The sequence below is a fragment of the Canis aureus genome, chromosome 28 (genome assembly GCF_053574225.1).
Source record: "Canis aureus isolate CA01 chromosome 28, VMU_Caureus_v.1.0, whole genome shotgun sequence".
In the NCBI taxonomy this organism is placed as follows: domain Eukaryota; kingdom Metazoa; phylum Chordata; class Mammalia; order Carnivora; family Canidae; genus Canis; species Canis aureus.
The window spans coordinates 38380563-38399730 of NC_135638.1; the positions used below are offsets into that span (position 1 = coordinate 38380563).

The following is a 19168-nucleotide window of genomic DNA, read 5'->3' on the forward strand; positions in this document are numbered from 1 at the left end:
ATAGGCAGCATATAGATGGATCTTGTTTTTTTTTTTTAAGATTTTATTTACATATTCATGAGAGACACAGAAAGAGAGACAGAGACATAGGCAGAGGGAGAAGCAGGCTCCTCACAGGGAGCCTGACGTGGGAGTCAATCCCTGGACCAGGATCACACCCTGAGCCACCCAGGTGTCCCTTGGATCTTGTTTATTAATCCATTCTGATAGCCTATGTATTTTGATTGAAGTGTTAGGTCCATTTACATTAAAAGTAATTACTGATAGATATGTATTTATTGCCATTTTATTACTTGTTTTGTCATTATTTCAGGAGATTTTCTCTGATCCTTTCTTATCTTTGTCACTTTTGGTGTCTCCTTTGCACTGAAAGAATCCACTTTAATATTTCCAAATGGGCTGGTTTAGTGGTCATGAACTCTTTAGCTTTAGTTTGGGAAACTCTCTCCTTCTATTCTGAATGACAGCCTTGCTGAATAGAATAATCTTGGCTACAGAGTTTTCCCCACTCAGCACTTTGAATATATCATACCCCTCTCTCTAGCTTGCCAAGTTTCTGTTGATAAATCTCCAGCTAGCCTTATGGGTTTTCCCTTGTAGGTTAAGGACTTCTTTTGTCTTGATGCTTTTAAGATTTTTTCCTTTATTACTATATTTTGCCAATTTAATGACAATACATCTTGGTGTTAGCCTGCTTTTGTTGATTTTGATGGGAGTTCTCTGCCTCCTGGATATGGATGTCTGTTTCCTTCCACAGGTTAGGGAAGTTTTCTGCTATTATTTCTTGAAATAAATTTTTCTGCCCCCTTTTCTATCTCTTATTCTTTTAGGCCTCCTATAATACAAATGCTATTAAATTTGGTGGAGTTATTGAATTCCCTAAGTCTATTCCTGTGTTGCCTAATTCTTCTTTCTCTCTTTTGTTCACCTTCAGTGCTCTCCATCACCTGGCCTTCTAAGTCACTAACTCATTCCTCTGCTTCTCCCAGCCTGCTGCTCATTGTGTCATGCCTGCTTCCAATCTCACTTATTGATTGCATCCTTCATCTCTGATTGATTCTTTGTAAACTCTTTTGTCTCTGTGGGTACGGGTTTCCAATGTCTTCTATTCTTTTCTCAAATCCAGTGAGTATCCCTATGATTGTTGCTTTCAGTTCCCCATTAGGCATGTTATTTCGCTTAAATCTCTGGCCTTGGCTTTATCTTGTTCTTTCATTTGGGATAAATTCCTCCATCTTGGCATTTTGTCTAAGTCTCTGCCTTCTTCTGTGTGCTAGAAAAGCCAGTTATGTCTCCTACTCCTGAAAATAATGGCCTTATGAAGAAAAGGTCATGTAGTGCTCATGGCCAGGGGCTTCAGGGAGTGTCTGTAGTGTGTGTCGCCTGCACCCTGCTATTGTGTTTTTGCTATGGGCAGTATTTGATCCCTGGCCTAAATGTGGCCAATTGTGACTAGGTGTGCTGTGGTGTGCTTGTGAAATGAGTCCTGACACCAGGTTCACCAGAACTGAGGCCCTGTAGAACTGTCTGGTCAGGAGATGTGGTGTGGGCAGGGGCTTGTGCTGGTCTTCTGGGGGAGAGGCCCACCACACTGGGACTGAGGCACGTTTGACTGAGAAGGGCTGTCCTGCCAGAATACAGGGGGTGGGGCTTGATGTAAATAAGTTAGGCAGCCAACATGAGGCTGTGCACGCTTCTCACACATGGCTGTGTTTGTGCTGGAGTGTGGGAGGAAAATGGCACCAGCTGACTCCTTTGTTCTGGAGAGGTGTCTCCATGAATGCTGCCTCTCAGGGATGTGTTCCAAGAAGAGAGAGTGATCTCTCCTCTGTGTGCCCTAGGAGTTCCTCAGATCACTGTCTCCATGCTGTCTGCTCCTTGATTGTTTGCCTGCCTTCTCTCCAGGAGCAGGACAGTGCCCTCTGGGCTCTTTCCCACCCAACCCTGCTGACCTTTAAAACTCCAGGCTTTAAGCCCTGCTGGCTGCAAGAATTTACAAAATTCAGCTCCTCTCGTTTTCCAAGCTTGGGGAAACCTTCTCCTTATATGTTTTCCTGTGTACTCCTCTCTCTTCTGTCCTTCTCCATGACTATGGCTCCATCCCCGCTGCAGTACCCATGATTCTCTTCTCCCCTAAACCACCTCGTACCTCACCAATGTGCCTCTTTTCTCCCTTTGTTGGGAAGTTCATTCTGTCAGTCTTCAAGTCAACTTCTGGGGTATTTGGGATGATTTGATAGTTATCTTCTTGTGTTCATGGGACAAGATGAGGCTAGGATCCTCTTACTCTGCTGCCATCTTTCAATTTTTTATATTATTATAAATAATAATTTTACACTAATTTATTGGAAGTGTATCCCATGTAGATCAAGGACTGTGTGCCATGCTAATGATGATTTTTAAGTTAGAAACTTAAAAAGTTTTTAAGTTAGAAACTTAAGTTTAATCCAGGTGGAATCCAGGTCCTGTTAGTGCCAAACTGCACAAGTGTCATGCTCCAAAATGTTGACCAGTGATTGACTGGAGTAGAGCAGGGTGGTTACGTGTGGCATCTCTTCTTACAGTGCCAAAAGGTGTAATTTGTGTTTAGGGCAATTACCTCAAGTTGCTAAACCTTTGGGCAAGTCCTTGTGCTCCCTTTCGTCTTCTTTGATTAACTTTAATGTATTAGACCCATTCCAGGAGTTCTGAAGTTACTGTTGAAAAAAATGAGAAGTAATTGAAGAGATCAATAATTTGTGATTTGTTATTTAGTCTCATCAGGTAAATAGTAACAAATGAATGAACAATGGGCCTTTGAGAACATGGCACACACAGGACAGTAAGAGAACTCCCATGGTTTTCAGAGGGGCAGCCACCAGGCAGTTGTCCAGTTGTTATGGTTGTTACCTGGTGATATCAGAAGCCTCTCTCTGTACATTTGAGATATTGGGAGCTTCCCTCAAGCCCAGGAGGAAAAAGTTGAAATATAGATGCTTAAAGCAGTAAGCAGCCATCCAGAAGTTCTTCTGAAAACACACAGACACTCTTGCTCTTCATTTCCCTTTAATGATTCATTTTTGTTTATGTTATTCTTTTTTAAAAAAATATTTATTTATTCATGAGAGACAGAGAGAGAGGCAGAGACATAGGCAGAGGCAGAAGCAGGCTCCTTATAGGGAGCCCGATGCAGGACTCGATCCCAGAACTCCGTAATCATGCCCTGAGCCAAAGACAGACACTCAACCACTGAGCCACCCAGGCATCCCTATTTATGTTATTCTTGCTCCTAGATTCATCCTTATACACCTCGGTTGGTCTGTTGGTGATTTGTCTTACTTCTGTTTCCTATTTCCTACCAATTCTTGTCACCTCTATCATCATGTTGATTCATTCCTTTGATTCACTTTAGCTACCTGCTTCCCACATGTGGTTTCTGCCCAATGTTCTCTCTTTTCTCCTACTTTGATCAGCCTTGACATTTAACCTGTAGGAACTGAGGTGGTAGGCCACCACAACCCCAAAAATAAATTTTGTGACTACTGTATATCATTCATATTAGTTATTACTCCCCTATACCTGAAATTTGAGGCTGGAAACTAGAAACTGTGGCTGGGATCCTTCTCCAGGCCCCAGAATCTAGGACAGTGGTTCCCATCTGACATGGTTTCTCTCTATAGGGGATATTTGACACAATTCGAGGAGGGGATGCTTCAACATCTAAAGGATAGAACCCAGGGGTGCTAACTATCCTACAATTTACAGGACAACACACATCCCAACACAGAATTATCTGACTTCAAATATCAACATAGCTAAGGCTGAGGGCCCTAGTCTATGGGATACTATATTGCATTGAACTTCCTGAGGCATCTTCCCAAGGAGAAACCCTTATTTCTATGTAATCCTTTACCACCCTGTCCCTACTGTAATCCTCATACTTTATAAATAACCAACCCAACTTCCATCTAGTTTCTGTTTTCATATATATTATCTTACTTTAATCCCAAATCAAATCTGGGGTATCCAGATCAATGTTATTATTACGATTTATTCTTAAAAATTTTACATATGGACAAACTCCAGAAAATTAAATAATCAAAGATTTAGTGAGGATTAGAACACATTATCTTTTTATTAAGTAGTGCTTCTTGTAGTGCCCTAGAGTGTCTCTTTTAAGGCTGTCATTCATCCTTAAGAAAAGCAAGAAAACCTTAGAAATGGCTTTATAAGAAGGCACAGCTAACAGAATAGAATCTTGAGAGTTTTCAGGTTAATTCTGGAATTCATTGAGGGCCAGGGTCTGGGTGAAGTGACTTGATCTGAGAGCAGCTCATCAATTTGAGTATTTCCACATTCAAGAGTCACTGAAAATAAGGTTCAGAGCAGGAAAAAAAAGGAGCCTTTCCTTTTGTTTCACTAAATTACATTTATTTTCTCTTTTTCTTTGCCTTATTAATGCTTCATGGTATTATGATTAAAAAGGAAACCCAGAGGTCAATGAAAGTGGTGTCCTGAGAAGATGACCCAGATGACATAGCAACTTTGACCAATAAAGCATCCACCTACTTATTGTGTTGAGTGGTTTTTGTGAGTAAATAGAGGAGGCATTCCTTTAAATAGTATAGTAGTTTGCCAATAATTCCAATAATCTGCCATTGATTATTGGCAGTAGGGGTAGAAAACTGGTTGAGAGTCCCGGTGATAATGAGCAGCCCAAGAGCCTAAAATAAGTGGGCTTCATGTCACCTTTGTAGTGATCATTAGGGATTGCAGCCTTCTGAGGTTGACAAAGAAAATGAGATCATATTAATTACTGCTATTAGACAAAATTAATTCTCAAAGATGACCTATAGTGTTTGGCAGCTGGGATGCCTTGGACTATATAGGAACAGCCATCTAAGGGTATAGGAAAGTTCTAGTCATGTCCTTTTCACTTCCCAGGTCTACCATTATACAGAAAGGGTGGTGGCATGCTGGAGCTTGACCTTCAAGAAAACATTTCCCTCTAGAGTGCCTACTTAAAAATGTGAGTCCATCTGATTGTATTCCACAATATATCTAAGCATATTAGTTTTTCAGAAAGAAAATATCCCAAATACATAAATTTTAGTAAATTTTATGAGGAGGGATTGCAAATTCTTTTTGTAGTAAATGCATATACCTGAAGGTTTATTATGTTTTGTTTTGTCATTCAGCTATGCAAAAACCATGAGGGTGAAGCTTCATCTATTTAGCATCCCAATGGAATATGAGTGGTAACATTGCTAGCCATCAGTCTTTGATACGTACATATTCATTTCATTGAAAATACACTGTAATAAGAAACAGACTCACATTTCATCAGTTTCTCTATTTTAAGAGTTGAAACATATGAAGACATTGGAAGTGAAATAACTTGTAAGGTCTCTTTAGGTCTAACATTCTATTATGCTCTATACTGCAAGATGACATCAGCTCCTCATCACAGATGTGAATACTTGAACAAGAGGTGATTTTCCTTGTTTTCTGAAGTCAATCATGCTACAATTCATAGTCATATAGCATCTGGCATCTTTTTTTTTTTTGAAGAGCATCTAACCTTAATTTTTCTTTTATTCAACTTAAAAGATTAATATTATTTATTATTGAACTCATTTTAAGAACCTTATCTCTGATATTGGATTTTAAAATGTACTTAGCAAATTGATATTATCCTGTATACATGGCCTTGGGATTTTCTTTATAATAAGTGAACATATATTTGCACATATATATATTAGTTTTAATAATGACTATATATATGCATTTCACATTATTGAACTTAGATCCTTTATCTTTTAAAAAAAGTTTTTGTATTACATAAAGCATTGTGATCATAACTGGCAAGTAATTGTGAAATGACTAAAACTGGATGAAAAGTCATGGAAGTTGGAGAATAGTATTTAATCTGAGCTATTTTACATTTCAGTAAACCTATAAAATTACCGTATCGGTTTGGTAATTTCAAATTTCATAGCCTGACTCCAAAATAGATTTAATTTTGTTAACTATATGTGCATAAATGGTGAGAGAAATGTCTTTGACTTAGTATATGTCATCGTATCTTTCATAATCATATCCTGGAAAGAATATTTGTATTTAATGTGGTATGATTCCAGAATATAAGAAAATACAAAAATGCTAGCTATCTGACCTTGGGCAATTTACAAACGTTGAATCCTTTTTATCTAAAGTTTGGGAGATATTTACCAAAGTAGTTATTTCTGAGTAGTGTCTTTTTTTTTTTTTAACTTTCTTTGTGCATGTCTGTATTTTCTAGTTTTTCTGTATTTAACACAGATTATTTATGTAGCATTATAATTCTACTAAAATAGAAGTCATATGAAGATGGTATGTTTCTAGTACTGTGTGAGTTCAGAGGAATAGACATTGGCTCTGTCTGTTGGAAAATGACATAGTAGCTCTAGTATGTATGTATGTGTGCATGCGCATGAATATGTGTGTACGTATAGTGCATTTAGATTTAGAATGGTAAAAAATAGCTTGCAATTAATATGTCTTAAAATAACATTAAGACCTAAAACATTTTAGAAATGTAAATCTATAGGCAAATTTTTAAATCTTAATAATGGATTTTATGGATTAGATAATATGCTCATTTTATTATATTTTGGGGGTTCTTAAAGCAGTCCTAATATGCCCACTATATTACTAAAAATACACCCCTTCGTTGGTTTTGGTATAAATCTAGAAATGTTATATTTTTAATTACTGCTTGGAATAATAATTATTTGTAGTAAGACAAAGTCTGAGCACAGTAGAAGTATTTTCTCAGTGTCCTGTTTCCTTGTTTACACTTGACTGGTGCATTCTTTTTTAGAATTTTTTTCTTCTTACTAAAGTTTCTATTCTAGAACTAGCATAATTCTTTAGGGTGAAAGACTAAAATAATGTCCATTGTAAACATTATTTAAAAGTACATCTTAAAGAGGTATTATTCCATGACATTAGGTCAGAGAGAGACATGAGTTATCATTATGGAAAGAAGATGAAAGTATCATGGTCAACAAAAGACATGATTGTATAATGGAAACACCCACATTCAACTGAAGGGAGAATACTTCTTTTAGATAGACAACTTAGATAAGTGGAAAGACAGATCACATTTTTAGATAGGTAAAGTCAATACGGTAAAATTTAAATGTTAATTAAAGTATCCAAAGGATTTTTTAAAAAATTCATATATGTGCAGTGAAGCCAGCACATTGAATTTGAAAAATGTTCCTAAAATACCTGAGGGTGGGAGTGGGCATGGTGGGGTGGGGTCGTGGCTGTGAAAATAACCATTAAAATAGCAAAAAAGAAGAAAAAGAAACTACCCTATATAGAAGGATAGAAACTACCCTATATAGAAAATAAAACTGAAAACAACAACATTTAAAATATTTCCATTGTAATTTGTCTCAAAGTAGACCCAGTGGATGTCAGAGATTTGTACATGATATTAACATTGCAAATCACATAGGAAATATGGCTATGTCAGTCAATAATAATGACAATACATAATTTGGAAAAAAATAAAAATTAATTCCAGATAAGTCAAATATTTAAGCATTAAAGTAAAACCACAATAGCTTAAGTAAAAACAAGCTTTTAGTGTAATTTTAGATTTGGGCAAGCCTAAGCATGATATAAAATCTCAAAGCTATGAAAGAAATGACTAATAAATTTCATTAAATAAAGATTTAAAACATCTGTATGATACAAGTAATAAAGGGAGCTGAAAGTACAAACTATACTTTGAAATACTATTTCTAACATGTTATAATTTTTATATATAAAAAATTAATTTTTTACATGCAAAGAGTTCTTAACAAATTAATAAAGACAAAGAATCAAGTACAGAAATACAGAGAAATGATCTATTTAGTTAATTTACAGAAAAAAACACATGACCATCAGTATAAATTTTCAAAATAGCTACATCTTTTTTTCTATTTCAGACTATTTGAATTTTGAAGTCTCAAAATTTCAAAAAGATAGAGAGGAAGCTTATCTATTGGATCTGTGAAAGAATTTGTCATTCACAGAGAGATTTCACATGTAAATCTGCTTTTGCCTTTGATTAATATGCATGAAGAAGAGTTGATACAACCAGTTGAATAAGTATGTTCTTTATTTTAAGCATGTTCTTTAAATCTGCCTGATTTTTTCTTCCATTCCTCTCCCACACTTTCCCCTTTTTTCTTTTCTTTTTTTTTTTTAACTCTTTTCAATTATAAATGATTTATGTGGTGTTTATAATAATGTAAATATTTTTAGTGATATTAGCAGCGGCAGATTTTCAAAAGATAGTTATTACTAACTTTGGCCAAAAATCTCTTACTTGGTAACTATGCAAATAACTCAGGAATCATGGTTTATGGTTATTGAAAGTTTTAGACTGTTTACTGTAATAAGCATGGAAATGAAGTGCACATTCCTGCCATGTGAAGGGTAGCAGAACCATATGTCTGAAGTGTCCAAATGAAAAGTAAACATAATTATAAAGCAGAAGCAGATTAACATTATTATTGGCACTTACAAAAAAATCCCTATCTTATTTGTATTTAAATGTAGGTATAATGATTCACTTACAGAGTAACTCTTGGCATTACCTTGAATGGAAATTTTATTTGACACAGGAGAAAGCTCAATTTTTCTTCTCTCCACTTTGATGAATATATAACCATGCAAAAAACTTTTATCTTTCCTAATAGCTACTAATTCCTTTTTAACAAAATATTTCTACCCACACAGTACACATTTGTATGTATCAAAGTGTACAAATGTGTGTGTGTGTGCATGCTGTGTGAAGACACTGTTCCAGCAATGAAAGATGCAGTTAATAAAATGGCCCTGTTGGTCTATTGCTCGTTTTGATCCCCGAAGGTTTCGATCATCAGGATCACAGATCTTCTGTTTTCAGGAATTACTTAATTTCCACAATAAAAGTATAACATTTTTCTTGGGAGCTTTCTTTGCTACTTTTTTCCCCCTTCCTTGACATCATAGGCATTATTAGGATATAAAATATAACCATGCATTTCCTCAAGCTTGCTTTGACTTTTTGTGAAAGGGTGTTAGATTTGTTTTATGCCCTGAATGTCAGTTGAATCACTCATAAATTTTGAATATATCTCCTTTATAAAAAATAAAACAAAAAATAATATACATGACAGTCTCTATAATCACTTAACCAGAACATTGTTAGAAAATATCCATTAAAATTATAACACAGATGTTTTGATGGAAAACATGTTTTGAATAAACCTTAACAAGATATATGTACTTGTGATTGGAAAACACATTCAACTGTGAACCACTTTAATGGATTTGTTTCTTGCCAGCAATAAAAACATTTCCAAGAAAACCTATGAGTTAAGTTGCTTGATATCATACTTTAGATTACTGACATTCATATCAAATTATAATGTTCAAGAAATAAAAACTTCAGTGCATTTTTAGAAATTCAATGCTTTTATTTTTATAAAAATTTAGATAACTGCATAGATTATGCAGAAACATAGGCTTTGAGCACATTTTATATACTGAAGAAAGATGAATTATGATTAAACAGTATCTTTCCCTTTTTAAGTTGTGGTATCGAAAGAGAATGAAGCACTAATGACCAAAGTGTCCTTTGTGGGTTTTTTTTTTAAGATTTTATTTATTTATTCATGAGAAACACAGAGAGAGTAGCAGATACATAGGCAGAGGGAGAAGCAGGCTCCATGCGGAGGGGCCTATCTGGGACTCCATCCGGGACTTCATTAATCTGGGACTCCAGGATCATGCCCTGAGCTGAAGACACTCAGTCACTGAGCCACCCAGGTGGCATCCTTTGTATTAAATGCATCAATTCCTTTCTGAGGCACCATCCTTGGAAGAATTAAGGAAATAGTAAATCTCCTATATTCTGTGGTTCAGATGCGATTAAGACTGTATACACATATCAGGTACCACACATACAAACGTATCACCTAGAAGATGCACAAATTACACACCTATGTAGTATATGTATATACACAGACATATGCACACAGGTACATGTATACACATTCAAAGATGCACCTGTGTACATGGATGCATATATATCTATGTGCACCCATATGCATATAAATATATCTAAATATATACATGTGTGCATACATACATATATTTTTTTCTATATGCATTGGTGCATGTATTTAATAAAATTTGGGGACAGAATAGTCATTCTTCAAGTAAAAATAGATATATAGTGGTGTTTTGGGGATCTAAAGAAGTGTAGTAATGGATTTTGAACTTTAAGAATGTACAGAAAGAGTAAGTAAAAATAACAGATTTTCTCAGGATAATGTGACTGGTATTAATTAGATATTAACTGTGTTGCTTTCAGTCAGCTTCAAAATTTCTTGAACACATGGTAGACTATAAAGTTAATGGGATCATTGACTGAAGCTAAGAACTATCCATAAAAATGGACATTATCTCTGTATGACATCACCTCTAATGCACACTGTAGATTGATTGTTCTATCTCTTGCTGGCTGGAATACTAGGCAAATAATGGCAAGGAGTGACTTTGGTACCATAGGTGGGGTGTTGGATAGTGGCTTCAAAAGCTATTTAGGGAATTGTGAGACTGAACCTTTAGAGGTGAGGAATGTCTAAGTAGGTTAGTGGCAGTCAAGTTTGGGGTCTGCAGGCTGTCTCTCTGTGTACAATGACTAAAATAACCACCTACTCCATTAGCCAAAACACTTCTGTTTTCCTAATGAGTCATACCAAAAAAAAAAGCACAAAGCAAATATTTTCTTACATTAAAAGTGAATCCTCTAGCATTTTATTCTGGCAGTAGATTTTAGAAACTTTGAAGTATTTAAATGGTATAGTATATGCAGAAAAATGGGTGCCAATTCAATTAGTGATATTTCCTGTACATTTAGACGTGTCATAATAATTTATTTATTTTTTATTTTTTATTTTTTTATGATTTTATTTATTTATTCATGAGAGAGACACACACAGAGACAGAGAGAGAGAGAGAGGGGCAGAGACACAGCCAGAGGGAGAAGCAGGCTCCATGCAGGGAGCCCAATGTGGGACTCGATCCTCGGTCTTGAGGATCACGCCCTGGGTTGAAGGCGGTGCTAAACTGCTGGGCCACCCAGGCTGCCCTGTCATAATAATTTAAATTCAAAAGAAATTTAAAGTGTATTTACCAGGGAAAAAAAATCTATAATTTTTATTTGCCAGAGTGTTTTTTCTAAAACATTCAAAGTTGTTGAGAGGTGATTTTTCTGTAACTTGTTTTACTGTTCAAATCCAATTTATTTTTACCACCTGTTATTTTTCTCCCTGGGTTTTTTAGAAGTCAGTTTTGGACCATTTGATACTACTATAATAAGAGCCTCACTTCCTATGGTATAATTGACCGTCAGTTTGACAGTTCAACAAATACACAGTGAAAGTTCACTGTTTGCCAAGAGCAGTGATATTTATTTTTCCAAGGAAAATGGTTCAGCCTCAGCCTCCATCTGTTTATTTAGAAATATATTCCTTTGTCATTGTGACTATGTTGATAATTTTCCTTTTAAACGGTAGGCTTCAGGAAAACAGGAATTTTATCCTAGGGTTTATAGTCTTCTTTTAAGGATATTTTAGGGTAACTTTATAAATACAAATCATTTTTGAAGTCCTTTGTGACAGACTAACATTTAATGTAGCCTTTTTGAATAGAATATTTTTAAATTTGTAAATTTAGTGAACATATTTGTAAATACTTTTCTACTAGTAAATAAAGCACTATTTCTAGTGGAACTATTGTAATATTTGCAGAATCTGTTTCTCATTCTGGAATCTTTGTTTGTCTTTATTTTTCAGTCTCCTGAACAACAACCAAATCAGACAGATTTCCAGAAATGCTTTTGAAGGACTTGAAAATTTGCTTTATCTGTAAGTTGCAAAAAAGATCAACAATGACTTATGGTGTTAATAGATTATTTTTGCTTTTTTGTTTGTTTTAACCAAAGTAATTACTTATCTTCTTGAAAACCACTGTCAACCTTTACATAAAACACATTCAAACATTTCTAAGTGAAGTCAGTTGTTGCTTTCAACAGATTATTCATCTGAGCACATTTGAATATTTATGTATATTTTTATCCCCCATCCCTGCCACAAAAAATTTAAATTGGAGAAAAATAAAAACAAAAGTTTGTCCAACTTTCACGTTCAAATCTAATTAATTGATAATTATACAAATTGCATAGATCCAAGAGAAGCGTTTTATATCAACAACTCAGCCAACCAAGACCTTCTGAAGCCAGTGAACACATTATAACTAGAAACTTTATAGAACCTGGATAAGATCCAAAGTTTGGAAAAACTAGCTCACAAATATGTTGACAATTGTGATGCTCTTTTGTTTATAACAAGTAATTGAGAATAAAGATATTTTAAATAAGTCCCTGTTTTGACCCAGAAACCAGTGCATGCAGGTAAATTGAAAGTTGGGAGGTCATGACACATGTGCTTATGTGGAGGCTGAAGGAAGAAACTAGGACATTTGTCTAAGTACACAGTGAGTGCTGCAACTTTTCTTTTGAAGAATCTTTTTTTTATACTCAATTTATTTTTTATTGGTGTTCAATTTACCAACATACAGAATAACACCCAATGATCATCCCGTCAAGTGCCCCCCCTCAGTGCCCATCACCCTTTCACCCCCACCCCCCGCCCTCCTCCCCTTCCACCACCCTTAGTTCGTTTCCCAGAGTTAGGAGTCTTCATGTTCTGTCTCCCTTTCTGATATTTCCCACACATTTCTTCTCCCTTCCCTTCTATTCCCTTTCACTATTATTTATATTCCCCAAATGAATGAGAACATATAATGTTTGTCCTTCTCCGAATGACTCATTTCACTCAGCATAATACCCTCCAGTTCCATCCACGTCAAAGCAAATGGTGGGTATTTGTCATTTCTAATGGCTGAGGAATATTCCATTAAATACACAAACCACATCTTCTTTATCCATTCATCTTTCGATGGACACCGCGGCTCCTTCCACAGTTTGGCTACTATGGACATTGCTGCTAGAAACATCGGGGTGCAGGTGTCCCGCGTTTCATTGCATCTGTATCTTTGGGGTAAATCCCCAACAGTGCAATTGCTGGGTCGTAGGGCAGGTCTATTTTTAACTCTTTGAGGAACCTCCACACGGTTTTCCAGAGTGGCTGCACGAGTACACATTCCCACCAACAGTGTAAGAGGGTTCCCTTTTCTCCGCATCCTCTCCAACATTTGTAGTTTCCTGCCTTGTTAATTTTCCCCATTCTCACTGGTGTGAGGTGGTATCTCATTGTGGTTTTGATTTGTATTTCCCTGATGGCAAGTGATGCAGAGCATTTTCTCATATGCATGTTGGCCATGTCTCTGTCTTCCTCTGTGAGATTTCTATTCACATCTTTTGCCCATTTCATGATTGGATTGTTTGTTTCTTTGCTGTTGAGTCTAATAAGTTCTTTATAGATCTGGGAAACTAGCCCTTTATCTGATACGTTATTTGCAAATATCTTCTCCCATTCTGTAGGTTGTCTTAGAGTTTTGTTGACTGTTTCTTTTGCTGTGCAAAAGCTTCTTATCTTCATGAAGTCCCAATAGTTCATTTTTGCTTTTGTTTCTTTTGAAGTTACTGTGGCTGAGTTAAAAAACGGTGTTGCCTGTGTTCTCCTCTAGGATTTTGATGGAATCTTTGTCTCACATTTAGATCTTTCATCTGTTTTGAGTTTATCTTTGTGTACGGTGCAAGAGAGTGGTCTAGTTTCATTCTTCTGCATGTGGATGTACCATTTTCCCAGCACCATTTATTGAAGAGACTTTCTTCCAATGGATAGTCTTTCCTCCTTTATCGAATATTAGTTGACCATAAAGTTCAAGGTCCACTTCTGGGTTCTCTATTCTGTTCCATTGATCTATGTATCTTTTTTGTGCCAGTACCACACTGTCTTGATGACCACAGCTTTGTAGTACAACCTGAAATCTGGCATTGTGATTCCCTCAGATATGGTTTTCTTTTTTAAAATTCTCCGGGCTATTCAGGGTCTTTTCTGATTCCACACAAATCTTAAAATAATTTGTTCTAACTCTCTGAAGAAAGTCCATGGTATTTTGATAGGGATTGCATTACGTGTAAATTGCCCTGGGTAACATTGACATTTTCACAATATTAATTCTGCCAATCCATGAGCATGGAATATTTTTCCATCTCTTTGTGTCTTCCTCAGTTTCTTTCAGAAGTGTTCTATAGTTTTTAGGGTATAGATCCTTTACCTAGTTGGTTAGGTTTATTCCTAGGTATCTTATGCTTTTGGGTGCAATTGTAAATGAGATTGACTCCTTAATTTTTTTCTTTCTTCAGTCTCATTGTTAGTGTATAGAAATGCCATTGATTTCTGGGCATTGATTTTGTATCCTGCCATGCTACCAAATTGCTGTATGAGTTCTAGCAATCTTGGGGTGGAGGTTTTGGGTTTTCTACGTAGAGTATCATGTCATCTGCAAAGGGGGAGAGTTTGACTTCTTCTTTGCCAATTTGAATGCCTTTAATGTCCTTTTGTTGCCTGATTGCTGAGGCTAGGACTTCCAGTACTATGTTGAATAGCAGTGGTGAGAGTGGACATCCCTGTCTTGTTCCTGATCTTAGGGGAAAGGCTCCCAGTGCTTCCCCATTGAGAATTATATTTGCTATGGGCTTTTCGTAGATGGCTTTTAAGATGTTGAGGAATGTTCCCTCTATCCCTACACTCTGAAGAGTTTTGATCAGGAATGGATGCTGTATTTTGTCAAATGCTTTCTCTGCATCTAATGAGAGGATCATATGGTTCTTGGTTTTTCTCTTGCTGATATGATGAATCACATTGATTGTTTTACGAGTGTTGAACCAGCCTTGTGTCCCAGGGATAAATCCTACTTGGTCATGGTGAATAATTTTCTTAATGTACTGTTGGATCCTATTGGCTAGTATCTTCTTGAGAATGTTTGCATCCATGTTTATCAGGGATATTGGTCTGTAATTCTCCTTTTTGGTGCGGTCTTTATCTGGTTTTGGAATTAAGGTGATACTGGCCTCATAGAACGAGTTTGGAAGTACTCCATGTCTTTCTATCTTTCCAAACAGCTTTAGTAGGATAGGTATGGTTTATTCTTTAAACGTTTGATAGAATTCCCCTGGGAAGCCATCTGGCCCTGGACTTTTGTGTCTTGGGAGGTTTTTGATGACTGCTTCAATTTCCTCCCTGGTTATTGGCCTGTTCAGGTTTTCTATTTCTTCCTGTTCCAGTTTTAGTAGTTTGTGGCTTTCCAGGAATGCATCCATTTCTTCTAGATTGCCTAATTTATTGGCGTATACTGTACATAATATGTTTTTAAAATCGTTTGTGTTTCCTTGGTATTGGTAGTGATCTCTCCTTTCTCATTCATGATTTTATTAATTTGAGTCTTCTCCCTCTTCTTTTTAATAAGGCTGGCTAATGGTTTATCTATCTTATTAATTCTTTCAAAGAACCAACTCCTGGTTCTGTTGATCTGTTCCACGGTTCTTCTGGTCTCGATTTCGTTGAGTTCTGCTCGAATCTTTATTAACTCTCTTCTTCTGCTGGGTGTAGGATCTATTTGCTGTTTTTTCTCTAGCTCCTTTAGGTGTAAGGTTAGCTTTTGTATTTGAGTTCTTTCCAGTTTTTAAATGGATGCTTGTATTGCGATGTATTTCCCCCTTAGGACCTCTTTTGCTGCATCCCAAAGATTTTGAACGGTTGTATCTTCATTCTCATTCGTTTCCATGAATCTTTTTAATTCTTTCTTAATTTCCTGGTTGACCCTTTCATCTTTTAGCAGGATGGTCCTTAACCTCCACGTATTTGAAGTCCTTCCAAACTTCTTGTTGTGATTTAGTTCTAATTTCAAGGCATTATGGTCTGAGAATATGCAGGGGACGATCCCAATCTTTTGGTATCGGTTCAGACTCGATTTGTGACCCATTATGTGGTCTATTCTGGAGAAAGTTCCATGTGCACTTGAGAAGAATGTGTAGTCAGCTGCGTTTGGATGTAAAGTTCTGTAGATATCTGTGAAATCCATCTGGTCCAGTGTATCATTTAAAGCTCTCGTTTCTTTGGAGATGTTGTGCTTAGAAGACCTATCGAGTATAGAAAGAGCTAGATTGAAGTCACCAAGTATAAGTGTATTATTATCTAAGTATTTCTTCACTTTGGTTATTAATTGGTTTAAATATTTGGCAGCTCCCACTTTTAGAGCATATATATTGAGAATTGTTAAGTCCTCTTGTTGGATAGATCCTTCAAGTATGATATAGTGTCCCTCTTCATCTCTCACTACAGTCTTCGGGTTAAATTTTAGTTTATCTGATAAAAGGATTGCTACCCCTGCTTTCTTTTGAGGACCATTTGAATGGTAAATGGTTCTCCAACCTTTTATTTTCAGGCTGTAGGTGTCCTTTTGTCTAAAATGAGTTTCTTGTAGACAGCAAATAGATGGGTCCTGCTTTTTTATCCAGTCTGAAACCCTGCACCTATTGATGGGGTCATTAAGCCTGTTCACGTTCAGAGTTACTATTGAAAGATATGAGTTTAGTGTCATCATGGTATCTATTCAGTCCTTGTTTTTGTGGATTGTCCCACTGAACTTCTTCTTAAAGTGGAATTTTAAGAGTCCCCCTTAAAATTTCTTGCGGAGCTGGTTTGGAGGTCACATACTCTTTCAGTTCCTGCCTATCTTGGAAGCTCTATATTTCTCCTTCCATTCTGAATGAGAGCCTTGGTGGGTAAAATATTCTTGGTTGCATGTTCTTCTCATTTAGGACCCTGAATATATCCTGCCAGCCCTTTCTGGCCTGCCAGGTCTCTGTGGAGAGGTCTGCTGTTACCCTAATACTCCTCCCCATAAAAGTCAGGGATTTCTTGTCTCTTGCTGCTTTAAGGATCTTCTCTTTATCTTTGGAATTTGCAAGCTTTACTATTAAATGTCGAGGTGTTGAACGGTTTCTATTGATTTTAGGGGGGAATCTATTTCCTGGATCTGAATGCCTGTTTCCCTTCCCAGATTAGGAAAGTTTTCAGCTATGATTTGTTCAAATACATATTCTGGCCCTCTGGCCCTTTCAGCGCCCTTGGGAACCCCAATTAATTGTAGGTTTTTCTTCCTCAGGCTGTCGTTTATTTCCCTTAATCTATCCTCTTGGTCTTTTAATTGTTTGTCTCTTTTTTCCTCAGTTTCCCTCTTTGCCATCAACTTGTCTTCTTTGTCACTCACTCGTTCTTCCACCTCGTTAACCCTCGTCGTTAGATTTTTGGATTGCATCTCATTCAATTGATTTTTAATTTCTGCCTGATTAGATCTAAATTGTGCAGTCATGAAGTCTCTTGAGTCCTTTATGCTTTTTTCTAGAGCCACCAGTAGCTGTATAATAGTGCTTCTGAATTGTGAATTGTAATCCAGATTTCGTAACTCTGTGGGAGAGAGGACTGTTTCTGATTCTTTCTTTTGAGGTGAGTTTTTCCTTCTAGTCATTTTGCTCAGCGCAGAGTGGCCAAAAACAAGTTGTATTGGGAAAAGGAGAAAAAGATAGGAGAGAAAGAAGGAAAGAAAAGAGAAAAAGAAAAAAGAAAAAAGGTGTGGTGGAAGCAAGCAAACAAACAAACAAAAACAAAACCCACGGGGCAGTATCTTCTGATTCTGTGTACTTTAAGTCCCTTGACTTCCCCTGGAACTTGTCCGTTTAGCTGGTCTTCTGGGGGAGGGGCCTGTTGTGCTGATTTTCAAGTGTTAGCACTTGGGGGAGCTGCTCTGCCCCTGCCTGGTGCAGGGCTCAGTGGGGGTTGTTCACCCCGTGAGGCCGCAGGAGGAACAACCGCAGTGGCGGGGCCAGCTCTGCAGCCCTGGAGTCAGCTCCCACAGTCACCACGGAGCTCTCCGTCTGCAGGGCCTGGAGGCTCCGGGGCGGGGCCGCTGATCTGCTCAGCTCGGGCAGGAGCGTCCTCGCTGTCCTGGGCCCTCCCGGCCTCTGCCTGTCCCGGGGGGAGGCCGGATCCTGGCTGTGTCCCGGCTCCCTGGGCTCTGGGACCTGCGCTGTTGGATTCGCGCTCCCGCCCCGCAGCCCCCTCTGCGGAGCCGCCCCCGAGCCCCCCGAGCTGCTCCGGGTCCCCCGTGCGCGCTGCAGCCCTTAGGGAGCTCGGCGCACTCTCCCGGGGCGCAGGTGTCTGTCAGTGTCCCCGGGAGCCCGAGGGCATCCCCGCCCTCCCGGGTCCTGCTCCACCTCCCCGCGAGCCCCTTTTCCCCGGGAAGGTCGGTGCAGCTCCTGCTCCTCCGGGACGGGGCTCTCCTGTCCTGGGGACACTCGCCCCGGCCTCAGCCCGGCTCCTCGCGGGGCCCCTCCCCCTTGGAGGCCTTTTGTTTCTTTATTTCTTTTTCCCCGTCTTCCTACCTTGATAGAAGCGCGAACTCTTCTCACCGTAGCGTTCCAGCTGGTCTCTCTTTAAATCTCAGGCCGAATTCGGAGATTTTCAGGATGATTTGAAGGTTATCTAGGTAATTTGGTGGGGACAGGTGACTTGGGGACCCTACTCTTCCGCCGTCTTGCCCCTCCTCCTCTTTTGAAGAATCTTAAAGAGGTAATTGACATTTTTACAGAAACATGCCCATTTGTACTTCGTATAAAAAGTTGGTTACTTTTTAAAGAAAAGACGCTATCCTAACCCTTTTGCTTCCATTTCATTTCTACAATGATCACAGCATCTTTATGAAACACTGGAATTCATGTTACAACTCAGTTCTGGAGACTTTACGGCCTTTTGCATTCAATTGTTATACCCCAGGCTAACAGGCAAGGTCTTCTACAACTTTCTTTAATCTTTCAGTCCTAAAGTGCTGATTCATTCTTGGAGTTGGTCCATTCTTTTTGGTGTTCTAATTGTTCATGACCAACCTAACATGCCTAGCAGGTGCATGTCAGTTTTGATCCCCACACAAGAAACATTACTAAGATGGTTTCAAGCTTTCTCGATGGTGGTGTGAGAAATCCCAGTTTTGTGGTTCTTTACTCATTGGCATGTAAAGAGTTATCACCCCTACAGTAAAACAAACTAATTAATTTAAAAAAACCTAAAAA

The 19168-nt window shown here is 37.8% G+C and overlaps 1 protein-coding gene across 10 annotated transcripts in view; it reads left to right on the top strand.

The window, feature by feature from the left end:
* PXDNL (peroxidasin like) overlaps window positions 1-19168 on the top strand; it is a 429362-nt gene that overhangs the window by 193290 nt on the left and 216904 nt on the right. For 9 of the 10 annotated variants that reach the window (XR_013367442.1, XR_013367443.1, XR_013367444.1 and 6 more), the window contains exon 3: window positions 11868-11939. The exons of the other annotated variant lie outside the window; for it this stretch is intronic. Coding sequence is in view for 5 of the 9 variants with exons in the window: in XM_077876968.1 (XP_077733094.1) it covers window positions 11868-11939 (72 nt within the window). In the remaining 4 variants the exon portion in view is untranslated. The remainder of the gene's footprint in view (window positions 1-11867; window positions 11940-19168) is intronic. 10 annotated transcript variants of the gene reach the window in all.